The 14,560-nt window shown below is 46.4% G+C and overlaps 1 protein-coding gene across 4 annotated transcripts in view; it reads right to left on the bottom strand.

Moving 5' to 3' along the window:
• Positions 1–14,560, bottom strand: part of PLEKHA1 (pleckstrin homology domain containing A1) — a 145,764-nt gene that overhangs the window by 50,599 nt on the left and 80,605 nt on the right. For all 4 annotated transcript variants that reach the window (XM_063961860.1, XM_063961859.1, XM_063961857.1 and 1 more), the window contains 3 exons: positions 7,459–7,619; positions 7,124–7,180; positions 6,967–7,012 (listed from right to left, as the gene is read on the bottom strand). In XM_063961860.1, the coding sequence (XP_063817930.1) occupies positions 6,967–7,012; positions 7,124–7,180; positions 7,459–7,599 (244 nt within the window). In that variant the 5' untranslated portion in view covers positions 7,600–7,619. The remainder of the gene's footprint in view (positions 1–6,966; positions 7,013–7,123; positions 7,181–7,458; positions 7,620–14,560) is intronic.

The following is a 14,560-nucleotide window of genomic DNA, read 5'->3' as shown; positions in this document are numbered from 1 at the left end:
GACCATGCCTCAGCAGATCTGGACGTTGAGGGAGCAGTATTGGTGCTTCCACGGACATTCTCAGTAGATCTGTGTACCAATGCCTTCTTGGCCAAGCTGGAGCTATTAGAATTATTGCTCCCTTTGCTTGCTTTATTTTTCCCACTACTCTGGGTAACAGAGATATTGGAGGGAACAGATATGCCAGATGGAATTTCCATTCTACTGACAGCGCGTCTACAAGGACCGCTCCTGGATCCTTTGTTCTCGATCGCACGTCGGAACTTTGTTGTTTAGACGAGACGCCATGGAGGTCTCTCTCTGGTAGACCCCACCTGTTCACTATTGTCTGAAACACTTCTGGGTGTAATGCCCATTCGGTTTCCTGAATGGTGTGTCGACTGAGAAAATCCGCTTCCCAGTTCAGTACACCTGGGACAAACACTGCCGACAATGCTGGGAGATGGAGTTCTGACCATCTTAGAATGGGAGCTACTTCCTCCATCAATCTTTTGCTGTGAGTTCCTCCTTGATGATTGAGGTACGCTACTGCTGTCGCATTGTCTGAGCGAATCTGGACCGTTCTTCCTTGCAGACTGTCCTTTGCCTGAACCAGAGCCATATAAATGGCCCTCATTTCCAACAGATTTATTGGCAGGCGACTTTCCCTTACGGTCCATTTTCCCTGGCACCAAAGGCTTCCGAGTACCGCACCCCAGCCTTGCAGACTGGCATCTGTTGTCAGGACTTGCCATTCTTTTATCCAAAAGGGTCTCCCCTTGTTTAAATGGTCTGTCTGTAGCCACCACGCTAGAGACCTTTTTACATTTACTGGAAACTTTATCATCTGCTTTTTTATCGTCTTATGATTTCCGTTCCATTTGGTCAGAATGAGGTGCTGTAAAGGTCTGGAGTGGAATTGCGCATATTCCACCATGTCGACGGTTGATACCATAAGACCAAACAGTCGCATTGCTGCATGGACAAACATTGTCTGGGTGTGCAACGCTTCCTGAGCCATGACCTGCACCTTGACTATCTTTTTCTCTAGTAAGAAAACTTTCTGTAGGTCTGAATCCAATATGGCCCCCAAATGAACCATCCGCTGTGACAGATTCAGAGACGACTTTTCCCAATTTATGAGCAACCCGTGTCTCTGTAAACAAACTACTGTCTGTTGAAGATGGCTCAAAAGTAACTCCTGCGAATGTGCTAGGATTAACAGGTCGTCGAGGTATGGGAATATTCTTATCCCCTGCTTGCGGAGACAAGCTGCCATAACCACCATAATTTTGGTAAACACCCTAGGTACTGTTGCTAGCCCAAAGGGCAAGGCTTGGAACTGAAAATGTTCCTGGAGGATGGCAAACCTGAGGTAACACTGATGAGGCAGTGCTATAGGCATATGTAGGTAAGCATCCTGTACATCCAGAGATACCACGTAATCTCCCGGTTCCATAGCCAACATTATGGAGCGTAATGTCTCCATGTGGAATCTTGGAATCCAAATGTATTTGTTTAACATTTTCAGATTGAGAATTGGTCGAAATGACCCATTTGGCTTCTGGATCAGAAATAGATTGGAGTAAAACCCCTGTCCCCTTTGTGATGGAGGTACTGGGACAATCACACATGACTGCAGTAATTTTTGGACTGCTTCTTGCAGGGCATTGGCCTTAGACTCTATACGAGACAGGCTGGTGCAAAAAAATCTTTGAGGAAGCTGCCTCCTGAATGGGAACCCATACCCCTGAGATACCACCTTCTGCACCCAAGCATCTGTTGTCGACTGTTGCCATATGTGTGCAAAACGAAGGAGTCGGCCCCAACCCTGGAATCCTCCAGGCGGAGGCCCGTCTCTTCAGGCTTGGAAGCTGGCTTTTTGCTAGCCCACTGCTTCCTACCCCTAATTTTGAGCTGGGGTTGCTTAGACTCCTCCTTAGCCTTCGAAATGGCCGAAACTTTGAACCCCTAGACTTAGGGTTATAACTAGTCGGAAATCTGACCTTCTTTGACTCAGCTTCCGATTCTAGAATGTCTGACAATCGTTTACCAAACAATATATTACCAATGAAAGGTAATGCTTCCAATTCCTTCTTGGATTCTGCATCCGCTTTCCAAGTACGCAGCCAAATTGCTCTACGAGCGGCTACCGTCAAGGCTGATGCTCTAGAAGCGATTGTACCCATGTCAATTGCCGCTTCTTCCAAGTATTGGGTAGATTGTCTTAAACGGCTTAAATGATACTCTTGCTCCCTATTAGGAGGAGAGAGACCATTATCTAGTTCCTCTATCCATTCGCCCATTGCCTTGCTATCCAGGCCAAAGCCATAGCAGGTCTTACCACTGCTCCTGCGAGAGAAAATATATTTTTCAAGAAGCTATCTACCCTTCTGTCTGTGACATAATTTAATGAGGTAGATGACAGTGGTACAGCAGATTTATGCACAAGTCGCAGTACATGTGCATCTACTTTCGGAGGAACTTCTCTTTTCGAACAATCCGCAGCTGGAAATGGATAATAACCCCATTTTTCTGAATTTTATACCTTTTACTGGGCGTCGCCCAGGATTCATCCATCATTTCCGTCAGCTCATCTGACGCTGGGAATTCAGCTTTAACTGTTTTTGTTCGTTTAAACACAGGTGCTTTAGATCTTTACACTGTTTTGGCTGATTCCTCCAAAGAGAGAGCAGCCTTCACAGCATCAATAAGTTCAGCCACATCCTCTGAACTAAAACTCTGCGACTGATAATCATACGGAGTATTTGATTATACTGTATCATCATCTGTTGTATCATCTTGTGTAGTCTGCCACATAGACGCATCTGTCTTAGTCTTACCTGCCCCTTGGTTACTTGTAGAGGCTACTGGAACCAAGCCGTAGGGAGGGAGCTGCATTATGGGTTAATAGTGTAACCTAACCCCTGAGGTGGTGCTGCCGGAGCTAACCTGTCCGCTATCGAAGACAAAGTCTTTGCGATCATACTCCATGGTGGCTCTATTGGCTGTTGAACCAAATCCTTTTTTTACTTTGTTGAAAAGCAAAACAGTTCGCACATAAACCCTCATATGTGACCAACTGGTCAATTAACCCTGTTTTACAAGATAATCATGTAAGAGATGTAGGAGTGCCTGATAAATTCTCCTCGTCACTTGTGCCGCTCACAGACATGGTAATATTCTGTTAATGACTACACAATTTGTGACTGAAAATCACCTATATATGGATATATAGAAGTGAGATCAATCTGACCACAACCATGCACCAAGAATTGAGCGTCAGAACAGGACTGACGACATAAAAAAGTCAGCACACATACTAGCAGTTAGTTACATGTTAAGGCATTAAACATTGTCATATGAGACTACAACCCCCATAACAACTTACAAGTAAGTAGGAAAATTGTATTTCTGTTTTAACTAGTTTTTTTCAAACATAACATGTAGAAACAACAGTAATATACAGGTCTCATATGCAATATGTACTAAAATTAACAATTCATACTAACAAGTAGAGAGAATTTTTAGTACTGTATACCCTTCCTCCATAGAGCGGGATACAGGGAGACTCACCACACTTCCATATCCAAGCAAATACGCTCATAAGACGCTGAGTGGATTCAGACGCTACTGATGTACACTACCGCTCCTGATAACTGATGAAAGACACAGTCGTTCACTGACGGACACGGACGCTCAGTGACTTCCACGTGTACGCAGACGATAAGGCCTGCGACTCGGTCTAGGCGGGATCTCTAGTGTACACAACCGCAGCATCTAAGCTGCGACCGAGTACCCTCGTGGTAGCGTCTGAGACGGAAGGAAGGTCATTCAGTTCATGGACAGGAGAAGCGCTGAAACTGGTCATGAACTCGGGGGAGGGGCGGCCAGGAGAGCGTCTGAATCCCCCTGTTGACTTAAACTCTAAGGATCGCGGCCTCTACCTAGTCCTGGTGCCTATGATCCATAGAGCGTAGCACTGTCGCACCAGAGAGTGTTTGGCGCATCAACACACTGTTTGTAGTCTCCACCAACTGTGTCCGGACCCCTATAGTAAGAGGAAATCCATAGACTTACCTTCCCCCCATGCTCCGGCCACAGCCTGGTTACGTCTGCTGGACCTGCTAGAACAGACGACACAGACGCACGTCGAGACAGCACTGTACCGCAAAGGTAAGCGTTGTTGCGACCCGGTGGGGAGTTGTTGGAGCGACTCTTTCTAGTATGCGTTTAAGACGCTGTTAAGAAAAGTCGCTCAAAAAACATAGTAAGACTATAAAAATAAAATAATAAAAGCTTCAGGCTGCTTTATTAACAGCAGCCCTGTGACCATGGTCCGGCTCCTGCCGCACCAAACAAAAAACTGATTTAACTGAGTCAGTGGGCGGGATTATATGGTGAAGCCCCGATGCATCCGGGGGGGCCAGAAAGCTTGTGACCGTTTGGTGCCATTTCCGCTGTCGCTCCGGCATATCCCTATGTTATCCTGTTTATAACCTGTGGACCCAGCCAGAGAAAGGTCCACTTTTCTGGATAAAAGACTAGTTCAAATAGAAGGAAGGAAAGCTATGAAAATGAAGATGAAAGAACATTCTACCATAAATGAGTTAAGTTAGGGGCAGTACGGATGGTGTAATGGTTAGCATTACTGCCTCACAGCACTGAGGTCATGGGTTCGATTCCTACCATGGCCCTAACTGTGCGGAGTTTGTATATTCTCCCCGTACTTGCGTGGGTTTCCTCCGGGTTCTCCGGTTTCCTCCCACAATCCAAAAATATACCGGTAGGTTAATTGGCTCCCAACAAAATTAACCCTAGTGAATGTGTCTGTGTATATATGAGATAGGGAATATAGATTGTAAGCTCCACTGGGGCAGGGACTGATGTGAATGGGCAAAAATATTTTCTGTAAAGCGCTGCGGAATATGTGTGCGCTATATAAATAACTGGTAATAAATAATAAATAAATAAATAAATAAGTTAGAGATACGCGAGATAGGAAAAGTCTACAAAATAGTATCAAAGTGCTTAGATATCCCAGTGAGCTCTTAGGGATCAATTGTGAGGAAATGGAAACTGATCTACCATCCAGGTGCCTAGACTAAGCTGTTCCCTAAAACTCAGTGTCAGGGCAAAAAGGAGACTTGTGAGATATGCCACAGAGAGGGCAACTACCACTTTGAAGCAGAGACAGGAAAGAATGTGAATCATGCAACCATATCAAGACCTCCGAATATGGGATCGGTATGAGATCCAGCCGCCTGGGATGCCGAACGTCATGATCCCGACATTGGCATCACGAACGGTGGAATGCCGGCAAGGGGGCGAGCGCAAATAAGCCCCTTGCAGGCTCTGGCCATAGATTCTATTCACCCTCTATGGGTGTCGTAGACACCCTTAGAGGGGGAATCACCTACCTCGCCAGTATACCAGCAGCGGTATGGTGGTCCTGTTGGAATCCTGGTATCGGTATTGTGACAGCCGGGATCCTGACTATCGGTATGCTGACCGCATACCCTGAATATAACTGACCACTATGGAAGGTGGCTTAAACCAAGCCATTACTGAAGGAAAACATCAAAACAAACATCAGAGTGGCCCATCTAAAATGTGGTATAAGGGTTTGTGGTCAGATGAGACAAATATAAAGCTTTTTAGTCCCAAAGGCTATATTTGGCACAAACCTAAAGGCCCCCATCCACTAGTCTGATTTGGGCAGTTTTCTTCAGATTTCGACACATCTGACAGTCAAATCTGAAGAAAAGTGTCACATCGGATGGCTCTTCCGACCCGATGCGCAGTCCCGTGTCAGATATGTCTGAACTACATATCTCTGAGGCGGCCCCAACTATTTTTCTGAATCTGAAGAACTCAGGTGCACATCGAAGTGTTTTTTTTTTTTTTTACTTCAGATGTATCTGATCAGATTCATCTGAAGAGTCACTTGACTGGCATCTCCCTGGCCACTCCCACTCACCACAGAACGAGGCAGCAGCAGCAGATCAATCGCATGTAGCATGTGTCCATCAGATATATCTGATGCAATCTGACACGATAGATCGCATCAGATATATCTGAAGTGAATGTAGTGAAAATTAAAGCCAGGGTCTGATCCGATTTCCAGGAAGCTTCCGGGAGAGTTCAAGAGAAATCTGATGCGATCTGCATTTCAGACAAGTCTGAGTAGTGGATGGGGGCCTTTACACTGCTCGTTTCTCAGCAAACATCATTCCTACAATGAAGTATTGTGGTGGCAGCATGATGCTGTGGGGATGATTGTACTCAGTGGGGACTTGGTATCTTGTTAAAATTGAAGGAACAATGGATAGTGCAATATATAAGTAGGTACTGCAAGACAATCTGGTTCAGTTTGGTCGGAATTTCACCTTTAAGCAGTATAATGATCCTAAGCAAAATATCAAAGCACCACTGGCGCGACTGAACAAAACTATGGTGAATGTTCTACAGTGACAAAGTCCAGACGTCAATTCATTTGGTAATCTGTGGCACTGTTTGAAAATTGCAGTCCACAAGCAATATCCAACCAACCTGAACAACCTATAGCAAATCTACAAGAAAGAACGGACAAACAACATGGACAAACATTACTCCCAAAGAGTCTACAAACATGGTAGAAAATTTTGCTAATAGACTTAAAGCTGTTATTGCAGCAAAAGGTGGTTCTCACAAGTACTAGTTTACAAAAAAAAAAAGAAAAAATTTATTATGTGGAGTTTAAAAAATGTACTTTAAAATCTTACTGGATCGTAAGAAAAATACTGACTTGAACAATGTGTGTGTCATTTGAAGCACAGACAAATCTGTTGACTTTTTAAGAGATTGTCCAGTACCAAGTGGATAATTTTTTAAATTACATTTGGCCGTTTGCGCATATAAAATAAAAATAAAAAAGAACCCTTTTCTAGGCTCTACCAGATATACAATGCAGAAAGAGAAATGAGCCATTATAACTGTTTTACTCACCAAAACAAAATTCAGCTTTTGGTCTAATTTTGGTGGCATCGCTCACCTACAGCATTATATATAGAAAAAAATAAAAAATAAAAAAAGGATTAGATAAGCCTTTGTAAGTTGTACGTCATCTTGATTTTTTTTTTGTAAATTAAGAAAACACTCTTACCTTTGAGATATAGGTGAGCTTAAGACATCCTACTGCAGGGGAACCTGCTGGTAGGTTCTGCAAAAAAAAGGAGAAAAAGAAAAAAGGGATTATAAAAAAAAAAAAAAAAAAAAAAAAAAGGGCAGGAAATAGTTTGAGAACAAACATGTAAATAATGGAAAATATTTACATGCTGACTAATCTGCGTGGACTGTCATCTGCCTGCCTACAGTCTCACCACATTAGAACAGAAGGCTGCACTCGTCACTGTAAGTAATTATTAAACAGTCTACCCTCCCTAAACATTCCAGTAACAGCTCTCTCCCGTTATTATAGATGGCACGCGCTTGTCTCACCTGTGGATTGTCCATGTACCATAGCAGGCTGTTTTGGCTAGTGTCCAAGATGAAATACCTCCGCAGGAACTTGCCACTGTTTTCATGCTCCTCGATGTCCAGGAAGCCACAAATGCGATTCTGACGATCCACGTAAGGCATGTCTGTACTGGAACATTACCCTGGAGAAATGAGTCACCGTTCTAGTCACCACTGTGTGGGATTCATTACAGTAACCACTGCCTGGGTAAAAAGTCTCATTCCCACTCATTACACAAAGACCTTTCCGAGGTAGACCTCATTCACTGTACATATGTAGCATTAGGAGGGTTTATTACCAATTTACTTAAATTTGTGTTTGATAAACTGAAGTGCTGGAGTGTTTTTTTATGTTTGTTTCTGTAAAGAACCTCATTTCTCTGCATAATCTTTTTTAAAACAAGCAGCAGCTGTGAAAATAAGGAAAGATTACAGTGTATGGCTCTATGTGGTGTATAGAGCCATAAGTGGTGTATGCTGAACAGGCAGAGGTAATAGTAGGAGTATTGTGGATCATGTTAACGTAGTATACGCATACAGTGGTAAAATCAAAATGTAATACTTTCAAAAGCAGTAATACATCTTTTGGTGCATACACACGGTGAGATTCGGGCTAACCCAGATTCTCACTGTGCAAAAGGGACTAGGTCGGCATCGCAAGCACATAATGACTGTCCTTGCGATACTGGCTTGTCCGATTTTGGCTAAGGGGGTCATTCCGAGTTGATCGTAGCCCTGCAAAGTTTTGTAGGGCTACGATCATGTCCATAGACATGCAGGGGGGAAGCCCAGCACAGGGCTAGTCCGCCCACATGTCAGTGCCGGCCCCCGTGCTGAAGTGCAAAAGCATCGCACAGCGGCGATGCTTTTGCATTTTAGAAGTAGCTCCCGGCCAGCGCAGCTTTAGCATGCTGGCCGGGAGCTACTCGTCGCTCCCCGGCCCGCAGTGGCTGCGTGTGACGTCACGCAGCCACTGCGGCCCACCCCCCGCACGGTCCGGCCACGCCTGCGTTGGCCGGACCGCGCCCACGAAACGGCGGCCAAACGCCGCCGTTCCGTCCAGCGACCGCCTCTGCCTGTCAATCAGGCAGAGGCGATCGTAGCGCATCGACGGCCGGTCATGTTGTTCTGACCCGATAAACTGCAGCGTGCTATCGGGTCAGAATGATTCTCTAAGTGTCAATTTTGACTATCTTCTCTACGAGATAGTCAAAATTGACTTGCCTGCACAGTCTATCTAGGCTTGCGATACCGACCGCACAGGACCGCGCATCGGCATCGCAAGGTGACTTTCACCTTGCGATCTGCACTAACTTTCCTTATATAGTCAAAATCGTAAGAAAAAATCTCACCGTGTATACAAACCATTTGTAAGATTTGTTGGTTAAGTTATACATCAAATGAGGATAAAAAATTGATACATGCTTAATGCGTAATATGTTAGCAATTAGCAAAACATGCAATACAGAACTGATCTTTAGATATAAATAGGAAAAGTTGAAGCTATTAATATAATCATAAAAGTCAAGATAAAATCTCATGTAAACTTCCAAATTCCACTTAATGTTACTGGTGGCAGGGATAATTAGATTCGGGTTATGGATCAATGGGTTAACTGCATTGGGTCAATAGGTCGAACACTATTGGTCGACGCAGGAAAAAGGTCGACATTAAAATGGTCAACACATGAAAAAGTTGAAATGGAATTTTTAAACGTTTTTGCTGTTATTTGCATAACATGACCAGGAACCCCAATTACTGCACTGTGTCCTCATGCATGGCGAATTACTATCCCCACTCATAGTCCACATGGATGGTAAAGTATGAAAAAGTAAAAAAAAATAAGATTTTACTCACCGGTAAATCTATTTCTCGTAGTCCGTAGTGGATGCTGGGGACTCCGTAAGGACCATGGGGATTCGCGGCTCCGCAGGAGACTGGGAACAACTAAAGAAAGCTTTAGGACTACCTGGTGTGCACTGGCTCCTCCCACCAAGACCCCCCCCAGACCTCAGCCAGGATACCGTGCCCGGAAGAGCTGACACAATAAGGAAGGATTTTGAATCCCGGGTAAGACTCATACCAGCCACACCAATCACACCGTATAACTCGTGATACTATACCCAGTTAACAGTATGATAACAACTGAGCCTCTCATCAGATGGCTCAACAATAACCCTTTAGTTAGGCAATAACTATATACAAGTATTGCAGACAATCCGCACTTGGGATGGGCGCCCAGCATCCACTACGGACTACGAGAAATAGATTTACCGGTGAGTAAAATCTTATTTTCTCTAACGTCCTAAGTGGATGCTGGGGACTCCGTAAGGACCATGGGGATTATACCAAAGCTCCCAAACGGGCGGGAGAGTGCGGATGACTCTGCAGCACCGAATGAGCAAACTCTAGGTCCTCCTCAGCCAGGGTATCAAACTTGTAGACTCTTGCAAGAGTGTTTTAACCCGACCAAGTAACAGCTCGGCAAATTTGTAAAGCCGAGACCCCTCGGGCAGCCGCCCAAGAAGAGCCCACTTTCCTCGTGGAATGGGCTTTCACAGATTTAGGGTGCGGCAGTCCAGCCGCAGAATGTGCAAGTTGAATCGTGCTACAGATCCAGCGAGCAATAGTCTGCTTAGAAGCAGGAGCACCCAGCTTGTTGGGTGCATACAGGATAAATAGCGAGTCAGTTTTCCTGACTCCAGCCGTCCTGGAAACATATACTTTTCAGGGCCCTGACTACGTCCAGAAACTTGGAATCCTCCAAGTCCCAAGTAGCCGCAGGCACCACAATAGGTTGGTTCACATGAAAAACTGCTACCACCTTAGGAAGGAATTGGGAACGAGTCCTCAATTCCGCCTTATCCATATAAAATACAGATAAGAGCTTTTGACAAAACCGCCAATTCTGATACACGCCTGCCCGACGCCAAGTCCCACAGCATGACCACTTTCCACGTGAGGTATTGTAGCTCCAAGGATTTAAGTGGCTCAACTCAATGCGACTTCAGGAAATCCAACACTACGTTGAGATCCCACGGTGCCACTGGAGGCACAAACGGGGGCTGACTATGCTGCACTCCCTTAACAAAAGTCTGAACTTCAGGCAGTGAAGCCAGTTCTATTTTGGAAGAAAATCGCTAGAGCCGAAATCTGGACCTTAATGGAACCCAATTTAGGCCCATAGTCACCTCTGACTTGTAGGAAGTGCAGAAATCGAACTAGCTGAAATTCCTCCTTTGGGGCCTTACTGGCCTCACAGCACGCAACATATTTCCGCCATATGCGGTGATAATGGTTTGCGTTCACTTCTTTCCTAGCTTTAAATAGCGTAGGGATAACTTCCTCCGGAATGCCTTTTTCCTTCAGGATCCGGCGTTCAACCGCCATGCCGTCAAACGCAGCCACGGTACGTCTTGGAACAGACAGGCCCCCTGCTGAAGCAGGTCCTGTCTGAGCGGCAGAGGCCATGGGTCCTCTGAGATCATTTCTTGGAGTTCTGGGTACCAAGCTCTTCTTGGCCACCCGGAACAATGAGTATAATTCTTACTCCTCTCCTTCTTATTCTTCTCATTACCCTGGGTATGAGAGGCAGAGAAGGGAACACATACACCGACTGGTACACCCACGGTGTTACCAGAGCGTCCACAGCTATCGCCTGAGGGTCCCTTGACCTGGCGCAATATCTTTGTAGCTTTTTGTTGAGGCGGGAAGCCATCCTGTCCACCTGTGGCCTTTCCCCACGGTGTACAATCATTTGGAAGACTTCTGGATGAAGTCCCCACCTTCCCGGGTGGAGGTCGTGTCTGCTGAGAAAGTCTGCTTCTCAGTTGTCCACTCCGGGAATGAACACTGCTGACAGTGCTAACACATGATTTTCCGCCCATCGGAGAATCCTTGTGGCTTCTGCCATCGCCATCCTGCTTCTTGTGCCGCCCTGTCGGTTTACATGAGCGACCGTCGTGATGTTGTCTGACTGGATCAGCACCGGCCGGTGTTGAAGCAGGGGCCTAGCCTGACTTAGGGCATTGTAAATGGCCCATAGCTCCAGAACATTTATGTGTAGGGAAGTCTCCTGACTTTCCCATAGGCCTTGGAAGTTTCTTCCCTGTGTGACTGCCCCCCAGCCTTGAAGGCTGGCATCCGTGGTCACCAGGACCCAGTCCTGTATGCCGAATCTGCGGCCCCCTAGAAGATGAGCACTCTGCAGTCACCACCACAGCGACACCCTGGCCCTTGGAGACAGGGTTATCCGCGGATGCATCTGAGGATGCGACCCGGACCACTTGTCCAACAGATCCCACTGGAAGATCCTTGCATGGGACTTGGCGAATGGAAATTCTTCGTAAGAAGCTACCATCTTTCCCAAGGCTCGCGTGCATTGATGCACCGATACCTGTATTTGTATTAGGAGGTCTCCGTCTAGAGACGCCAACTCCTTGGACTTCTCCTCCGGGAGAAACCCTTTTTATCCTGTTCTGTGTCCAGAACCATACCCAGGAACAGTAGACGCGTCGTAGGAACCAGCTGCAACTTTGGAATATTCAGAATCCAGCCGTGCTGTTGTAGCACTTCCCGAGATAGTGCTACTCCGACGAACAACTGCTCCCTGGACCTCGCCTTTATAAGGAGATCGTCCAAGTACGGGATAAGTACTTCGGCCATTACCTTGGTAAATACCCTCGGTGCCGGGTACAGACCAACGGCAACGTCTGGAATTGGTAATGACAATCCTGTACCACAATTTTGAGGTACACCTGGTGAAGAGGGTAAATAGGGACATGCAGGTAAGTATCCTTGATGTCCAGTGATACCCTGAAATTTTCCAGGCTTGCAATAATCGCCCTGAGCGATTCCATTTTGAACTTGAACCTTCGTATATAAGTGTTCAAGGATTTCAATTTTAGAATGGGTCTCACCGAACCGTCTGGTTTCGGTACCACAACATTTTGGAATAGTAACCCCGGCCTTGTTGAAGGAGGGGTACCTTGATTTCACCTGCTGGAAGTACAGCTTGTGAATTGCCGCCAGTACTACCTTTCTCCGAGGGCAGCAGGCAAGGCTGATGTGAGGCAACAGCGAGGGGGAGTCGTCTCGAACTCCAGCCTGTATCCCTATGATACTACTTGCAGAACCTAGGGATCCACCTGTGGGCAAGCCCACTGGTCCCTGCAGTTCCCGAGACGCGCCCCCACCGCACCTGTCTCCACCTGTGGAGCCCCAGCGTCATGCGGTGGACTCAGAGGAAGCGAGGGAAGATATTTGATCCTGGGAACTGGCTGACTGGTGCAGCTTTTTCCTTCTTCCCTGGTCTCTGTACAGAAAGTAAGCGCCTTTGACCCGCTTGCTTTTCTGAAGCCGAAAGGACTGTACCTGAAAATACGGTGCTTTCTTAGGCTTTTGTGAGGAAACCGGAGGTAAAAATTTTTCTTCCCAGCTGTTGCTGTGTATACGAGGTCCCAGAGACCATCCCCAAACAATTCCTCACCCTTATAAGGCAGAATCTCCATGTGCCTTTTAAATGCAGCATCACCTGTCCACTGCCGGGTTTCTAATACCCTCCTGGCAGAATGGACATTGCATTAATTCTGGATGCCAGCCGGCAAATATCCCTCTGTGCATCCTTTATATATAAGACAACGTCTTAAATATGCTTAATGTTAGCAAAATATTATCCCTGTCTTAGCGTATTAATATTATCTGACAGGGTATCAGACCACGCTGCAGCAGCATTATTTATGCTGAGGCAATTGCAGGTTTCAGTATAGTACCTGAGTGTGTAAATACAGACTTCAGGATCGCCTCCTGCTTTTTATCAGCAGGTTCCTTCAAGGTGGCCGTATCCTAAGACGGCAGTGCCACCTTTTGACAAACGTGTGAGCGCCTTATCCACCCTAAGGGATATCTCCCAACGTGACCTATCCTCTGGCGGGAAAGGGTACGCCATCAGTAACTTTTTATAAATTACCAGTTTCTTATCGGGGGAAACCACGCTTCTTTACACACTTCATTCATTCATCTGATGGGGGAACAAAACACTGGCTGCTTTTTCTCCCCAAACATAAAACCCCTTTTTTGTGGTACTTGGGTTCATGTCAGAAAATGCCTAACACATTTTTCATTGCCGAGATCATGTAACGGATGTTCCTAGTGGATTGTGTATATGTCTCAACCTCGTCGACACTGGAGTCAGACTCCGTGTCGACATCTGTGTCTGCCATCTGAGGTAACGGGCGTTGTTTGAGCCCCTGATGGCCTTTGAGACGCCTGGGCAGGCGCGGGCTGAGAAGCCGGCTGTCCCACAGCTGTTACGTCATCCAGCCTTTTATGTAAGGAGTTGACACTGTCGGTTAATACCTTCCACCTACCCATCCACTCTGGTGTCGGCCCCACATCCCATTTATCGGCATCTGCTCCGCCTCCACATAAGCCTCCTCATCAACCATGTCGACACAGCCGTAGCGACACACCGCAAACTCACAGGGAATGCTCTGACAGAGGACAGGACCCCACAAAGTCCTTTGGGGAGACAGAGAGGGAGTATGCCAGCACACACCAGAGCACTATATAATGCAGGGATTCACACTACCCACAGTGATTTTTCCCTTATAGCTGCTATAATACACAGATTTGCGCCTAAATTTAGTGCCCCCACCTCTTTTTAACCCTTTGAGCTTGAAAACTACAGGGGAGAGCCTGGGGAGCTGTCTTCCAGCTGCACTGTGAAGAGAAAATGGCGCCAGTGTGCTGAGGGAGATAGCCCCGCCCATTTTTCGGCAGACTTTCTCCCGCTTTTTTATGGATCCTGGCAGGGGTATTTTTCACATATATAGCCTCTGGGACTATATATTGTGATTATTTTGCCAGCCAAGGTGTTAATATTGCCGCTCAGGGCGCCCCCCCCCCCCAGCGCCCTGCACCCATCAGTGACCGGAGTGTGAGGTGTGCATGAGGAGCAATGGCGCACAGCTGCAGTGCTGTGCGCTACCTTGTTGAAGACCGAAGTCTTCTGCCGCCGATTTTCAGGACCATCTTCATGCTTCTGGCTCTGTAAGGGGGACGGCGGCGCGGCTCCGGGACCGGA

This window comes from Pseudophryne corroboree, chromosome 3 (assembly GCF_028390025.1).
Source record: "Pseudophryne corroboree isolate aPseCor3 chromosome 3, aPseCor3.hap2, whole genome shotgun sequence".
Classification (NCBI taxonomy): domain Eukaryota; kingdom Metazoa; phylum Chordata; class Amphibia; order Anura; family Myobatrachidae; genus Pseudophryne; species Pseudophryne corroboree.
This window is presented reverse-complemented; position numbering and strand designations above follow the sequence as displayed.